This window comes from Gavia stellata, chromosome 2 (assembly GCF_030936135.1).
Source record: "Gavia stellata isolate bGavSte3 chromosome 2, bGavSte3.hap2, whole genome shotgun sequence".
NCBI lineage: Eukaryota > Metazoa > Chordata > Aves > Gaviiformes > Gaviidae > Gavia > Gavia stellata.
This window is the reverse complement of record NC_082595.1, coordinates 44,585,575-44,603,248: the sequence shown is the minus strand read 5'-3', so window position 1 is coordinate 44,603,248 and position 17,674 is coordinate 44,585,575. Positions and strand designations below refer to the sequence as shown.

Here is a 17,674-nt window from a genome sequence, read left to right as displayed (position 1 = left end):
AATTCTGTAGATAAACTGAGGCACAAGGAAGAAAATAATGCAGTCCATGTAAGCAGAATAACCCAATGTAATGCTTGATCCAGCTTCAAAAATAATTTTTTATTCTTTTAATCCATAATACAGTTATCCACCTTTTCTCAGTATAGTTGAAGACTGCACATATTATGATATGCATATAGACTTACACATATAAGATCATATGTATATAGATAAAAACACATGCAAAAATATACTTACTTGTATAATCACAGCCTACACAGAAAAATACAAAACAGACCTGTTTCTTCAATGTACCCCCTGTAAATTTATGCTGTTTTTCCAAATAAAGAAGACAAGAAAGGAAGCAACCACCCCTTTACACAGCTTTGGTACCTGTCTGTTTTTTCTTACAAACCCCCAAAGCATTTAATTTTATCCTACAGGCAGGGAAAACTGCATGTCCTGGTATCAAGATAGAGTTTTAGTATAAATTCTACTTGTCATTATTACACAGTATTCAAACAAAACAGACAACCCCCAGAACAACAACCCTGAATAACTTCAGTGGCTTCTTGTCTTCCCTAAACTCATGGCAGATTCTTCATGCAATTGGTAGAAATAGACTTCTTTTTTAGGAGGTACAGGAGGAAGACCATTAAAGCACTATTTGGCCTAATTTTTCTTGACACACTGTGAATTTCTTCAAAGGAAAAGAGAACGTGTTATCTAAATAAAGCATCTTTTTCCAAGTCAGTTTTGTCCTTTGCTCTCTGAAGACAAACTTTTCTTCACTCTTGCAAAGCGGCAAAGGCTTTCTTTTGATATGAAGGAGACAACTGCCACACAACATAATTTCCCCTACGAAGCTTGCAATGAGTAGTGGAGGGAAAAGATTTAAAATGCACTGTGGTGCAATGCTCCAAGGGAAAATTACAAAGGGAAAAGCGAAGAGCAGCACCATTTGGCAACAACTTTAAAAGATTTCAGTCGCACAATCAAGCTTTTCTTATGTAAACACTGTATCTTAAACACCTCCACCCCTCTTTTTTAGCTGAAAATTGCTATATTTCAACAAATGCAGTTAACTGAAAAGTTATTTCTGTGGTGGATAAGAGAGATCTTTCTGTTACTGGGTAAAGTTACTAGTGAAGAAAGTATGCAAGTGCATTTTTACACTTTAAAAAAAGAAGTAATAGACTTTGAAAGGTTCTTTTATGGAGGAAGGCTGGGATTCTGGAAAAGACAAAAGTCTCTACAGGTATCTCTCTCTCTAACATCCTTCTTTTGCTTTAAAAATACACAGGAGAGACACACCTTGCAGGTAAACTGAAATTGGTCCTGACCTACTAATATTTCAATACTATTACTTCCTATAGCGTGTATATCTTCTAAGCTATGGGGCAGTTCATTGTCTCAAATTGAGGTACAACCTATTTCATGTTACCCACTATGGACATCAATGTCAACTGTGGTTCATGAAAGCACACTGCTGTACAACAGCTTTAAATCAAAAAGTAGGAAACTATTTCCAGTTTAGACGGAGAGTGGAAATTAAATAAAAGGAATATACTAGCTTCGGCCAGGACAGCAAGAAAAACAGCCTAAGTCTCAAAAAAATTGCTTCTGTACCCAGAAAGACCCGAATGGCAGAACCTAATTCCAAAATTTCATCTGGCAAGGCAAGACCTTTCCCTTTCATCCCCCCATGTAATGCCACACTTGGAACGGACATAGCTCTCCATCTCTGGAAAGAGTCCAGCAAGTGAAAAGACTCAGTACCATCCCTGGCAGAACTCTGTACTTCCCCGGTCCCCTATCAAAGCACTGACGGCCGCACGCGTGAGCTAATTCAGCAACACTGAAAGGCGACATCCTGTAAAGAGTAAACGTTATTTTATCCTGAGACTGGGTGCAGTGTGCAGTACAGAGCTCCTCTGCATATTATTCTGCTCTATGATGGCTTGGAATGGAAAGTTTCTTTAGGGAGAAATAATCAGGTATTACTTCAGCCTTTAATTCTCACTCCACAGTGGGCCTCCTTTGAGTAAAGACTGCCGACTGTGACAAATTGTGCTGCATCAGTGCTATAATATGAAGTGGAGTCCATTAAGAACTGAGTTGAGATCACCAAACTCATTTTGATTAACCTCCAGGTCACTAAACACTTATAAATATGTTACACAGCAGCTGCTAAACATATTTATATATGCTTAAGGTCACAGCATCATCTGTTGGTTGTTGGAGTTAAGTCAAAAATCTTATGTTTCCTTCTGTGCTGCTTTTAGTAAAGGCAGATCCAACATACTATTTAAGAAGCAGTTGTTTCAAAGCATACTACCAGACTCTCTCCTACATTTCCCAATTCCCTCCTCCATTTTTCTGGGAGGCTAAATAAAAATCAAGTCTTTTAAAAATAAGTCTGCTGTACACGTAGTGACATCTAATGGCAAAAATTCAACTGACCGGCTATGAATTCTATAGCAGAAGCAACACAGTTAAGTATACGATTTTACAGTATTTACCACATAAACACCAATGGCTGGGTTGCTTAGGGACGACACAAGTGATAATTAGGAATAATAGGAAGAAATTAAGAGAACACTTATGTTGAGTATAATGAAAGATGTCTTGACGGCGAGATGCAGTTACCCTCCAAGGGAGTGAAGGAAACCCCAGTACTTGACAATCCTGCACACACATTAGAAAATGTACTGGTCAGAGAAATCCTATGTTACATATGAACTAGATGACTTGTCAGGTGTTTTCCAGCTCTAACTCCTCCAATACCGTGATCCCAGACCACATATTTTTCCCTGTTAAGAAGAAAAAGCAGCGGGGCTAATACAAATTTAGGATTATGCTATCAATTTAAGCACCATACTTAAGCCTACACATTTCTTTTTTCTGCTCTACTGCTACAAGTAGATCTCCAAGTATTTGGCAAATGGAAGAGATTAAAAATGGGAAGGGGGGGGAATCTGCTTGCTTTTTGTGCTTTATTTACTCTGTTGACAATCTAGTAATTCACAGCACTTGCATAATGCCAGACCCAGTTGTTACGCTTGAGGAAAGGGCTGCCACCCAGGGGGACCTAGACAGGCTGGAGGAACGTGCTGACAGGAACCTTACGAAAGTCAACAGGGACAAGTGCAAGGTCCTGCACCTGGGTAGGACGAGCCCACTGCAGCAGTGCTGGCTGGGGCTTGACTGGGGGGAGCAGTTTTGCTGAAAAGCCCCCGGGCATCTTGGCAGACAGGGAGCTGAGCGTGAGCCAGCAGAGTGCCCTGGCAGCAAAGAGGGCCAACAACATCCTGGCTGTGTGACCAGGAGCAGAGCCAGGAGATGGAGGGAACTGATCATCCCCTCCTTACTCGGCACTCATTAGACTCCACCTAGAGTCTCAGCCCAGTTTTGGATCCTCCCAGCAAAAGAAAGATGATGATGACAGACTGGAGTGAGTTTAGCAGAGGGCCCCTTAGATGGTCAGGGCTTGAGCACTCACCCTGGAGGGGCTGAAGGACAAGGGCTAGCTCAGCCTGGGGCAGAGACAGCTTTCGAGAGGAACCGAACAGCAGCCCCCAGTACCTAAAAGGAGGTCAGCAAGAAGATGAAGCTGGGCTCTTCACAGTGGGGCATGGCGGGAGGATGAGGCACAACGGGCAAGAGTTAAAACATCAGGAGTTCAGACTGGATGTAAGGAAACCCTTTTCCCAATGGAAACAGTCAGGCAGTAGATCTGGTGCCCCAGGGAAGTCGTGCAGTCTCTGTCCTTGGAAGTTTTCAAGACCCAACTGGATAAAGCCCTGAGCTCTCAGCTGAGCCTGCTGAGGAGGAGGCTGGACCAGAGACCTCTTGAGGTTCCTTGCAGCCTGAATGACCCTATGATCCCAGATTGTCAGCTTCATGTGCGGTTGATAGCCTGGTGTACTATCGAATCCAAAAGCCAATTGATCAAATTCAAAACATTCCTTTTTAAGAAGGTCCTGTTCTGCTCTTTTGTTTTCCTTCATTTGCAATCTACCTGAAGCTTAATCTGCACTTAATCTCTTTTCTCTGCAAAACAAGTAGCATCAGATCTAATTGTGTCTTCTGAGCTAATGCAGAAGTCCATGTACTTAAAGAGAGGAGATGACATGTGAGATCTGGTCATTGTTAAAAAGCAGAACAAAGCAATTGTAAGAAAGAAGAGCACTGACAATACGAAGGACCACACGACTGATCACAGTTGCTAAGCAGTGTCCCTTATACTGAGATGTCTTCCTTTAATTGGACCTGAAGTCACTAGTAGGTTAGTGTGCTGTCTCCGACGGCTACACAGAAGTCACTCTGCAGCCCTTGCATTTAATACATGCCGGTATGTCATTTAGTACCTCCTCAGTGTAGCCATCTGATTTAAGATTTTTACTGCCGTCTTCCTCAGATTTGAACAAATTTGAACTAATTACAGAACGGAGTTCACAAGTAGGTGTGGTTTAGCTACGGACAATGACAAAAGCGGATTACGCTTCTCAGCAGGACAAGAAATGAAGACACAACTTTTCATATGGAAACGCGTCAAAGCTCAGGTTTTTGCTGGGTGCAGAGGGATCAAATTCTACAACTTTCTGTGGATTTTCTGGCATGCATCTGACACTCTGCGCTTTCCTCTCGACCTAAACCTGTAACATTGGAGCAAAGCCCTTCATGCAGTCGAAAAAATGATCCAGCTTCTGTAATGAGTCTCGTGGCAGCCCAAGCACAGGGGTGAGTCAAGCACGGAAACATGTAGGGAACAGAAGAAGGGTTCAGAGGTGGAGAGTCTAGAAGGGCTGGACGTGAGGAGAGTTTGGGGCAGAAAAGATGGAAATGGAGGGGAGAGTAGATAGAAATGAATAATGAACAAGGGTTGGGAGCATCCTTCACTAGATGCCAAAAGTTTTTAGGGCCAGGAAGATGATGGGTGCTCTGGAGAAGGGAGATGAAACAGAGGTGCAGAAGGAGGAGCAGGGAGGAACATACAGAGAGCTGCTACTCCCAGGGTAAACACAGGGAAGGTCCCTCCAGCATGAATGTGGAGCCTCTCAGCCAGGTCTGCCTGAAGAAAGGGAGGGATTCACAGGGGAGCCTCAAAAGCAGGGCGCTAGCAGAGATGTGCCTTCCTGCAGCTCCTCTGCTTGTGCGCGCTGCCATGAGTCTCCGAGGCGGCCACCTTGGCCAGGAGCTGAGCAAGCCCCAGTCCAGCAGCGTGGCATAGCGGGGCAATGCCGAAGGAGCAGTGCTGCAAGGACGAGAGCTGCGCTGGGGCACACAGCCCAGGTAGGGAAGAGCTGCCACTGAGTCACACCTCACACATGCTGGTGGCCACAAGCTTGCACCGATTATTATTTAGGCACCTCTGCACTGTGTTTCCTGACACTTCCCACAGTCCTCAGGGAACACAGGGATTTCTCCCAGTTATCCTGCCCCAGGCACTGGACCTGAAAAATTATCTTGTTACCGTGACCTGGCCACCTGAGCAATTGGCCGCTGAAAACAAGAAGTCCCACAAGCTCATGGAAGTTTGTAATTTCTGCTCCAGATCTTTAACCTACATCAGTTTTGCAGCAAATGCACTGCAGCACCTCAGGGGAGTAATTTGTGTAAACATTTTAAAAGGAACATTTTTTTTTTTAAATGCTGACACACTGCTAAGATGGCTACTTGATTACAAACTGTGAAAATGACTGCGTTAGGCTGTGCTCACAAATCACAGTGTACTGACCAAATTGCCCTGTGCTTATCTGTGCCAGGTCTGCAGCATGACAATATTTCCTCTCTCTTTTAAATGTCAAAGTATGATTTGGGGGGTTGTTATTTAAACACACTGACCTGCACAATAACCAGAAGTACTTTATTTAAATCTATCTTGAGCTGGGACTAGCCTTAAGCGCTTATAATCTGTCATACTTTGACACCAAATGGGTTATTATAATGAGAGTAATTCAGGACTGAGACCTGTGAATGCTTTCTCCCTGGAGAATTTACACATAACTGTGTGCATGCAAATACATATGCTCTTTTGTTATGGATTTTCCTTCTTGCTACATTATGGGCTTCCTAGGAGAGGTGAAATCGTTTCTGTCATCAGGGAATATGGGAGAACTGGAGGTGGGAGCAGAGAGCAAGGGAAAATAAACCCCAACATTGCTTACTTCGTTCTGACTGGAAGTTCATTGGTGCGTCAGAGCTGTTAGCAAAGGCCAAGACACACAAGATCTGAATACTGGCTCGAGCAGCTATAAAATGGCATTAAAGGCAGTTCCCATGTAAATAGAACAAACAAATTTAACGTCACTATATCTGAAAGCTAAGTATCCCCCTCTCGTTAGCTGCTACTGTAAGTGTACTAACCTGGATTTACATTTCCTCCTTTGTTCAGTGGGGGAGCTTGCCACTCGCAATAACGAACTTTTAAAAAGGCAACCATGAAAGTTGGTGATGTGACAGGTTTTAGGTCTGCCACAAGATTTTTTCCCATTTTTCAGGTTAGAAAGAAAAAGAAAATTTTATACTTGTTTGTGTGCATGTGTGAAAAGGGGAGGCCACAGCTCTGAAATGCACTGACACTGACAAAACACTAGGAAACATAAATGAAAAGGCATACAGATTTGTACTGGGGGGTGTGTGTGGGGGGGGTTTCTACTGATATCAGGCACACAGAACCAACACCAAACTATTCTTCCCAACATGCCAATGCTAAAATGAGGAATAATTTTCTAGCATCATAATTACGTGACAGTGCACATCACCTTGTAATCCACTGCAGTCTGACCAAGCACACTGCCTGTTCTCTTTGTCTGGCTGATCTAAGGATTATTGTGTATGACACTTTTTGGAAGAATAACAGAAATAGCCTTTCTAAATATATTCTTTTTCTTCTGATTACACAAATACTTGTGCCTTTAGCATCATCACCATTACTTAGATTTCACTAAGAAACAATCAAGGAGGGCGAAGAAACTTGAAAATTAGTTGTTCCTACCAGGCTGATTCAATGCTCAGCCCTTCAGAAAAGCAGCCAGAAAAACTTATTGTTTGTTTACATGCTATTGTCATTGCATTAACCATTTTTCCAGTGAAAACACCTGCCTGACGGGCTACCTACTTGGTAGTCATTTAAAGCCCAATAAAACGCAGGAGTGTCATCAAACACTGGAAGAGCAACATAAGAGGCACGTGTAATTTGTGAGTATTGATGCTAATAACAACACAACTACACAACATTCGTACTGCTGAATGCATGCTGAGATCAGAATACATCTCCCTATCCCATTTTACAGATAACAAGAACTGAGGAAGAAATCCAAGATTAATAACGGTCTAAAATATGGCCAGAAGAATAATTAAGTAGTGGAATACAGTGAGGAAAACATAGCACAAGCCAGCAGAAAAATAAATCCTTAACTTCATTTGATCCTAATGATATAAGGGTGCGTGACTGAAAAACATGAAGGATATTTAGTGAAATACTGTAGGGTTTTTTGGGGTTTTTTTTGCGTGGTTTTTTGTTTGTTTTTTTTGTTTGATTCGGTTTTAGGTTGCAACTATTTAATTTTGTTTTTATAAAGCTCCTTTTGTGTTAGTTAAAGTTTTTTTGTTCTGAATTACAGAGTGACCACAGAATTTGGTCACCAGTCTTCAAACCCACAGGGATTCCCTGAAATGCCTTTATTGCGCAGCATTCTTACAAGTGCAGCAAGACCTCCATGTTTGAATTCATTTGTATAAGAACAAACTAAGCCCTTTGCACTCAGTGCAACCTGTACTGGATAACTACGATATAATGCTGTGTGACAGAAAACACGGGACTACTGAAAAGCGGGATAAGTCAAATGGCTTGTAGTCCCATCGAAGCTCCGCTGTTACTGACCCCTGCCTACCTTCCTGACAACGTGGATTTGAACAGCAACTCTAACGGCAGGTGTTTGCACCCTGTCCCCATCAGACATAATATCTGAGCACTGAGGAGACACATTTCTTAGCCCATGTGGAGTGTGTGATGGGTAAAAGAGGGCTGCTGTAATCTGTCTGGCAAGCAGGAGCATGCATGAACTGGGTTTGTGGCAAAAAAAGAAATTTGCCCTGTATGGCATGATGCAGTCAATCTGAACCAGAACGCCAAGAAAGGTGATTTAGTCCGGTGTGACTCGGTATCAAAATGGGAATGACTCATATGACTCTCTCACTACGCACCTTCTATTTTTGTGCATGTTTATAAATAGCTGTATTAAAAAGACAGAAGGCCCTATGAACTCTCTCCCAGAATGATTACTTGAAAGTGGGTAAGAGTCTGTTCCCAGCACACGAACAGCCAGGAGGTCACCAAAGCATGGTGCTAAAAAGCTACAGGAAGCTAAGGACACACTGCGTGTTTCACTAATTCAATTTCCTCCGCTGGGGCACTGCCTCGGGAAAGGCTCGACCCCTGAGCTCCCTCCTCTTCCACCTGGGGATGCGGACCTCCTGCCGCCTCTCACCACGTTCTTACCATGTTCAGTCACGTCCTTGCACTGCTTTTGAGCACCACTGCAGCTCCACGGAGCTCACTATGCTGGCAAGCAACTGAAAATCTAATAAAATCCTGATGGTTTCATGCCAGCTCTTCAGTGTATCTTTTCATAGTAAAATGTCATCTGGCTGACAGCACACTGAATGCAACTGTGCATGTGCAGCAGCATGACGAGGAAGTTCTCTAAAGGGATTTCCCAACAGACACATTTTCACTTACCTGTCTTTGCCCAATAGCCTGGAGCTGTTATATGTTTATCAATATTATTACTACCACTATTACCATCAGTCTCGGCACTTTGGCACTCCAGACAGTTTCACAAGAGCAATGTGGTGCACATGTCAGCATGGTTTCAGCTGGCTCTTTTCTTCACCTTTGGCTCAGAAGATGCCTGAAACCTACTGTGACAATTGCAACAGGCGTTTAATGTGTTAGTGAGACTGCTGGCCATCACTGAAAAAAATCTTATTGCTGTTACGTTACTATTTAATATGATTCTTACAAGGTTACTTATATGTCCAGTTAGAACTGACGCTCCCATCTGAACTCCATCAATAAAGTGAAGGGCTCTTCCCACTCATATTTCCCCAGGTAGCATTGTTAAAAAAAAATTGTTTCATTTTCTCTCAACTATCACCATTGTAAAACAACCTAAAACCTTAAAACTGCTCTAAAACCTGAAATCCCCCTACCATTTTTTATGTCTCCCCCTTTCTGTCACAAAAATCTTAGGCTGTTCAGTCACAGTCTTGTACTTGCACAATGTATGTGCCAAATCACACAGAGCAATCACAGAATTAGCTTTCTTCACAAGTCCCATTAAACAGATGGCTATTCTCCCAGTTTGGTGTTTTTGGTTTTTTTTTTTTTTCTGACTAGTTCTGTGATCTAAACTAGCAGATCTTCTGTCTAATAGGCAAAAAGACAGTTTGAAAATCCAGTTTCCTCATCTGAAACATTTCCTGCCACCCAAGAAAGAGTACTCAAATCTAAAGTCCTCCCTTATTCTTTACTTTTATACAATAACAATTAATGAAGTACTGCATTCTTAATGTCCTAAAGGTCACCTTTTGAGGTACAGAATTTCTATGTAACATCCAACTCTGCGGCAGACTGTTGATAAACTACACAGAGTCCTACACTGCAATTTTGTTTCAAAATAATTAGTACTTCTATAGAGGGCAACAGCTCTCCTAAATAACCAAATCAAGCCAAATATAATCCTGGCACAATAATAATCGAATTAGAAGTCTCTCTAAGATGAAAGAAAGTTCTTATTCTTGACTTTGAAAATCACCCTTCCTTCCCAACATACTCCTGCTTTCACAATTTAAGAATGGTTACTCTCAGAAGGAGGGAAGGAGTAGGACTCTTGAGGTCTGTGGTTAATCTCTAATGGCATGAACAGCATACAGCAGTCTACCTGATTGATGAGTAACCAAAAAAGAAAAAAAATGCCTCCCCAAATCACTGGTTGCCTGCACGAGCTCTGCAGCATGGTGACATCCAGGGCTCCAAAATGATGGATTTACCTTTTAGCAAAAAAAAAATTCCACATAAAAATATATTTCTCTTAGTCTCCCACAAGAAATGGATTTGGTTGGCTCAGCATGTAAAGTTTCTTCCAATCCTTACATGATTTGATCAGCAATTTTGAGCTGATCTACAAAATGCATCTCCATTTAAAAAAATCACAGAAGTGTGACTTCCAGCTCTCCCTTTACTATAATAAATACATACAAGCTAAGTTGTACTGCACCCCTCCTAATACATTGTAGAAAAAACCCATATATGGTTCTGCTTTGAAATGCAAAACATGAGGAAAGGAAGTGCCCTTTCAAAAAAAGAAAGAATAAAAAAATCAGCTTGATATAAATGACTATTTCTCATGAAGAGGGAAGAAGCGTGGGTCCTTTCGAAGAAGAGTATGTCAATAGCGGTTAATAGCTCCCTTAGAAATTACAGTTACAGTAAGCATTAATATTTGGACTTTAACCCCTCAAATCACACAGAAACTTGGCGCAAAGAGAAGATATCCCACCCGTTACTGAAACACCGCCAGCCTCAGGTGGAGCAAGCACAGCAGCTACTTGGAGTTCACAGAAGCACTATACAGTCATTTAGGACAAGAAGCAGTACAGCACCACTTCATCCAGCTGAAACTGTATGTGGACTTTTTTTTATTTTGGAAGCCAAATGTAGTTTCATGGACTGAAATGTACTGCCTGGATATTCAAACAGCACTAACAGAAAGCAAAGTGGGGCTCATTTCAGGGTGATGCATCAGGATGCCTAAAGGAAAGCCCAAGTCTGGGAGTGTTCAGAGGAGCGGGGTAGAGAGGGGGTAGAGGGGAAATGACCAGACACCTTGAGAGTGGAGGATTGTGAATGGCCTGAATTTGAACAGGAGTAACTCCTTCCCTGTGGCTGAATGTTAAATAAAAGACCCAGCAGAAAGAGCCTTTCTGCTAGGGGCTTATTTCAAAGGCAGCAGATAACGTACCCGGCACTGGCTCCAATTATGGCTACCAGTCCTATCTTAGCCTAGTTTACTTTGGGGATTTCACAGCTGGCAGCCTTTCATCTAGAAGTAGCCTGGTTTGAATAAGCAAAGAGACTTGAATGAGTACTTAACCTTCCTGCACTCCACTGCACTTCCCAGCAGAGAAAAACAGCACCTCCAAGCTTAAGGGGAAAAGGGAAAACAATGGAAAATATATACTCTCTCCAGGGATTAAAGACGGTAAGTTTTACTGTAGCACTTCAAGTCTTCCTGCTACATAACCGCAGCTTTTAAAATCACAATTAGAATTTTAAACCCAAGTTTCAAGATCAAAAGGGCCAGACTGGAAAATACTGCATAGAAATTGACAGGCTCTAGGATGCAAAACACCTAAAAGAGTTCTGGTTTTTATTTATATTATTATTCTTTTTAAAAAATTTATTCCCCATTTCCGCCTTGTTCTTTTTTCTTTTGACATTTTAATGCACCATGTCCATTACTATATTTCCTCACCAGTACCTTCTAGTCCATCAGCATTGCTGCATTACCCTGCTGTTGGAGAAAATAATACGGAAAAAGTGCTTTGCTGGCACCAGCGACATGGCATATGAATTATACATACATAGCAGGAGAGAAATGCTGATGGAAGGTTAGTCTGCCTGTATGTGTGCAAGCGTGTATCGGCATGTATACACACACAGACTAAAAAGAAGACGCATAGAATGCACATTTTAAACTCACTGACACTAATTATAACCGTTTCTCTGTACAACAGAAATTCTCTAATACCAGTGCAGCTTTTATAGATCAGTTTTAGGACTGAATGAAAACTTACCTAAATTCTTCTGACCTCACCACGATGAGACTGCAGTATCTAACCAGCTGCTAAGCAGTTTAGAATCAGAACCACATTCTAGAGTGCCTCGAAGTATGTCAAAGCAATGCAACACCACACATCACTATAGAGACTGAACACCATTTCTCAGGTGGCACGGGGAGCAGCAGACGATAATGTAAATATCCACCTCGATTTAGCAACCCAATGACCAGGATTTAAAATGGCCAGAGCTTGCAAATAGCTAAGCTGGATCCCAATTCCTCAGTTTAATAAACTACTATGTCTAAATCGTCTCCTCTAAAATCAATGACACTGAGTTCTAAATTCATTTGATCTACAAAAAAAAAAGCTTTAATTTACAAAATTGCAATACGCAATCCCCAGAATCACATTAAGGTACAGAACACTGAGGTCAAAGACGCTGCCTTCAAAGGCAGGATTGCTCCTCATGTAGGCACATCAAAACTCATTTTATAGTAATTAGTTCAAGTACTGATAACTGTAGTTGCACTAGCAAGAGGTTCATTTTAGCATCCAGCTGGATGCGTATTTTACAGCCAGCAAGTAGCGCATTATGTCTTCCTAAGGCCGCACTGCTAACAGTATGTAAGCCAGCTATTTCGCAACTACGTTTTTACCTTCCCATATACTATAGTCACACTTTCAACTGCTAAGAAGACATGCTCAAAATGACACTCTCTGCTAGCACGAGAGGTGCTGAAAATGATGATGATAAGCATCTAGCTCCAAAAACATCTGTTGACTTCAGGTGTCAACCTAATAATCAATTTTCAAAAGTGGGTACTGGGCACTTACTGGAGGAAACGAAAGCTCACAGTGAACACGTAGTCCTGAAAAGTTTCAAGTTGGGCATCTACAAACTGAAGAACTCAAAATTGGCTGGTACTAGAAGATACTGGCTACATCCGCTGCCTTTCACATCAACAGGGAAAATGCCATCTCATTTGCTTAAACCATTTGCTTAAACCTCATTTGCTTTTACTGAAGGCTTACTGTGTCGCAGGTCTGTACACGCGTAAATACTTATCTATCACTATAAATACATCTATTGTTCCAAGAGCTACAGTGTGATAAAAGACTTCATTTTTTGCAGCCACCTGGTCCTCAGAGGCCTCTGCTAGGTTCTAACCTCCAGCAGCAGAACCAGCCCTTGGGGTCTTGACCAACACCAACCGAAGTTATGAGAAGCCTTTCCTTGGAGTTCAGTGGATATATTAGGTCTTCAAGATACAGTCCTTACCAGTCAGTGGGTGTGCTGAGACCAAGACAGATATAAAAAGGAAAACACTGTTTTGCAGTTCCTTCACACTGTCTCCCTGAAAATAAGGGGAATTACTGTACAGGGTATCAGTTATTTAGTATCGACTGCTGTAAACTGTTAGCCAGACCAAGCTTAAACATCCTGGGTAGTGTGAAACCACAGATACTGCCGGTTCAATAAAGAGGTCTTAAAACCACCTTTCTTTTCTCTAGCCTGACATGCTAGATATCATTTGGGAAACACTGGCCTGCATGCACAAGACAGACTAGTGCATCGTAAGATTTCAGGTTACTAGGGAAGAAGGTATTACGTAGCTGTAGAAATTAATCTAAACTTAACATAAAGCAGGCCTCAAGGTGAGGTCAAAGGCTAATTCAAATGGTGTAAACCTAGTATCTTCCACAGCCACCACTTTTATTTATATGATTTTATCTTCTCTAATTAAAAGGGTGGTGGTCTGCACTGAGGATGATACCGAGGTATAACTTGCTGACACTCAGATCTTGATCATCCAGCCCTGGTTAACGAACATTGATTTTCTGCCCCAGTGGAAGTGATTTTATTCTGACGTGTGCCATTTAAATTCATTTTACACAGCTGCTTAGTGTGGCTTGGCAACACAGAGGCAAACCAGCTTTCTATGTCTAAATGAGATTTCTGAGCTGGTAAAGGATAGATTCTGTAGATGAACAGCAGAAGACAAATTTCTCTCCCCTATTGATACTTGGCTACTGATTCAACAAGTTGACCTTGAAGGGGATCACAACCAACTTGTACAGAAATACTGCTGTGTAACCATGACTCTGACACAACCATTTCATTTTCTTCTTAATTCTACATAGAGGGGTGTGTTTTATAGTAATAAACATCTAACAGTTTTTGAACCCCACAGCTGAATCTTGTAAACTCAAGACATTCAAAGAAAAAGGCTGGACACTATTCATGCACTTTGGCATATAACAATGGATGTCTTTGCAGTTAGACAAAATAGTATGGTGTGAGTACTGTCCCATCTCACTAATTTTTGCTTTTTGAACTGGAGAACCAATAGACTTGTATTCTAATTTCTTGGTTTGCTTTGTACTTTTTCATATGCACATCTATGAATGATGTTATTAAGGAAAAAAACAACCAAACAAAAGCAGCTACAGAAAATGGGTAATTAAAACTTGTTAATAATCATGAAGGCAACAGTAATTTGGGTATTACGGATTTCCTATGGCGGTAACAACTGAAATAACATGATGGCAGGGAAGTCCATGAAACTTGAATCTCAGGTGAAGCTGGACTTGGTTGTGAGGAAGCAACAGGCTGGGAGCCAGTGTAGCTACTTTCTCCCAGTGCTGTAATTTAGGATATTGTTACAGAAATCACAGTGTGAAGGACTCTGGTGAGAAAACAGTAGCTGCATTTTAGGCGAATGTTTTGCACTGGATACTTAGTGCTCCTAAAAACCGTTCTAGCGACTAACTGAAATTTTTCCAACACATGCACGCTCAATTACAGTGTAATAAACTTTCTTGAAAATCCCATTAAGAAACCCTGTCATCACTCCTGCAGTACACCACCTCTCAGAAAGGGATCATACTTTGGGGGTTGCAGCTCACTGCCCAGGCAGCAATGACAATACCGCCACCAAGTCAAGAAAATGGGGTTGCACAGCACCACTGTGAGACAAGAACACCAACAATGAGGGGAGAAAAATGATGGTCAGGGGGAGGAGGGATCTCATTCCTTCTCAGTGATGAGGTTCTTCATTTCCCTCTTAGACACAAGGAAATAGAGCCATGCCATGAGCCATGCAGGTGTGTGAGTGAGTGACGTGCAGATTTTCGTCATACTGTCACAGGGGCATTAGTAAAAAGAAAACAAAAACCTAAAATCCCCTCTACGATGCAAGTATTTGTGTATCTTTCACATGATTTTTATATTCCTTCAGCAGCCAGATGGCATGTCCATAAACATCAAAAAAAATTGCAAAGGTCCCACAGTCCAGTTTACACCGCTACCTACCCGTACTGGTCAGGCTGGTGCATCAAGGGAGCCTGAGCGTTGCCATTGTTGGGGTGCTGTGAAGAAAACATGGGGCGTCCGCCAGCCCCAGACTGGCTGGGATAAGCAGGCGACCTAATGTATGGTGGCCTAAAGCAGAACAAAAGAACAGCCTCTTTGGATTTGCTCTGTTATCACAAATATGAATCACTGTCAAGTACATTCCTTCCATATGCAAGTGTGGAGGACCTGCAGGAATAGCCAAAAGCCATTACACTTTCTCCCCTACAGTTAACTTGAGATCAAAGAGGAAAACAGTGTGCTTGCAACCCCCTGGCATCAGAGGGGTGTGACAGGTTTCGCTCAATTTGCAGTTTATAAATAGCCCTTTTGCCAGTATTTGCAATAGAGATTCCATGACTGCTCAGCCCTTCCACAGGTGCTGGATCACTGGAATGGGCAGTATGTGATGGAAAGGCTCTGAAATGGTGCAGTTTTGTGAGGCAAAGCTAGAAATCAAAAGCAGTTTTACAAAACTGACTTGGGAGGAAGGCGTGAGATAGGAGTGGTAATCATTTAACCTTGGTTTTGATCAAACACCACACATTATGTAAATTGAAACACAACCAAATACTTTCCGCTTAACACAAAGTCTTTCCTTGCTGTAAAGACCAACAAACGTGAGCTTTTCCTTTCATTACATGATTATAAAGAAAGTGTTCCTGCAGCTGCAGTGATGGCCCATTTATTCCTTCGTGCCTGACCTATCAGCTTATAGCCTAAACCAGACAGACAGAAGCAGCCTTTTGTAAATCCTACTAGACAGGTTTCTTAAAACAACCAACACAAGCAAGAGACTGCTGGTTCACAGATACCTGCTGGAGTGCGGTCTATTTTAAGGGAGCATAGTTCTATTTTACTGAACAAGAACATGAAGTACACTAAATTTACTGTTACTGTTTTAAAAGTTTGCTATTGCTTATCACTAGAAGCCACCTGCCTTCCAAACTTGCAAAACAAGAAAGCAACAGATACAGGGACACATTGGCTTCCTATTTTTAGTTTTACATTGCATCTTGGAATTAGAGCAACTCTAGTGTCCACAAACACTGGTCTTGAATGATAAATACCTGTATGCATATATGTGCATCTGTGTATGCATATGCATAAATAAATGCAAGATGCTTAATACACACACACACACATAAATACACTCACCAGAACAGTGCAACCAGCTTTGTGTAATTCTCAAATGTAATGGAACTTCTTGTAACAGAAATAAATACACCGGGAGTTATTTGAATCCAGGGAAATGTGGAAATTACTTCATCTGAAAAATTTCCCAGAAAATATGATTTCATTGCAAGTATTCAGGCATCTTAAGAATAACCACGGACAGAAAAGTGTCTTTGCCAAAATCCATGCAAAAATGGCAACATGCAGTTATGCTGCCCAAAGGGGAGACAAGACGACAGATGATGGCTCAAACCTCTACAATCCTGTCTGCATGTTTTCTCTTATGGATGCATAAGTGGCAGTTGTCAATTCCAGGTAACTACAGATTGCTTTTATGCCTCCTTCTGCCTTTCCCCTCCAGCTGCTCCCCTCAGCCTGCCCTCCTCTCCCCCTCTGCATGCCTGCAGAGGAATAAGAACATCCTGTAGAAGAGAACTGCTATTGGCACTGCTGCTCACAATGTGGGCAGTAAATGCATGAGTTGATGGGCACCTTCATAAGCCTCCTTGCGCTCTGGCAGGGGCAAGCTGCCAAGGACATGGCCCTCTTTCTACCGGAGATAAAAAATATATATCCAGCTAATCGATTTTAAGTTGCAGAGGTCCGACTCGCCATGTCACTGCAACTCTGTGGGTTTTCCTAAAGCCTACAGTGCCAAGAACCAAACTGGAAGTTCCCATCATCTCCATTGTCACAGATGCTTTTCAAGAGGCTAATTCAAACACACAATAACGTGCTTTGCCCTTAACGTTTAAGGAAAATTATTCTTCCCACATGCCATCTCCTCCCAGAGATAAGGGCACAGAGACAGAACATGTATAAATCCATATGCATACACCTATAGAGTGCCGCTACTTCAGAAATGACAAGAAAAACATTCCTACTCATTTAAACTCCTTTCACCTGGATGCATACCTGCTCTGAGCGGAGTTTGCAGCAGCCTGCATCACTGCAGCGGCTGCCTCCTGTGCCTTACGGTTCACAGTTGGCATGGGTGGGCCCATCCCGGGGCCTCCCTGCTGAGACATGCCAGGAGAATTGGGGGTCATACTGCTCATGTTTCCAGGAAATGGTCTGCTCTGCATCCCAGCTGATGGCATCCGTCCCAGGGGCATGGTACCGCAAGGCTGGCTTGGCCCCTGTCCATGCATCTGACTGTTGGCATTTATACCCATGCCGGGCCCTGGGCCACTGTAACTTGTGCTGGGCACGCCGCTGTACGTTGGTGGTCTGGAGTAGTTTCCTGAACAAAATGATAGAAAGCACAGAGAAAAACATTAAACTTTTGAGCAAATATTTCTGTTTAGGAAATCAGCA

The 17,674-nt window shown here is 42.2% G+C and overlaps 1 protein-coding gene across 2 annotated transcripts in view; it reads right to left on the bottom strand.

Annotated features, from left to right (window-relative positions):
- The window catches only part of ARID1B (AT-rich interaction domain 1B), a 338,897-nt gene that overhangs the window by 45,598 nt on the left and 275,625 nt on the right, over positions 1-17,674 (bottom strand). For both annotated transcript variants that reach the window (XM_059829656.1, XM_059829664.1), the window contains one exon: positions 17,273-17,600. In XM_059829656.1, the coding sequence (XP_059685639.1) occupies positions 17,273-17,600 (328 nt within the window). The remainder of the gene's footprint in view (positions 1-17,272; positions 17,601-17,674) is intronic.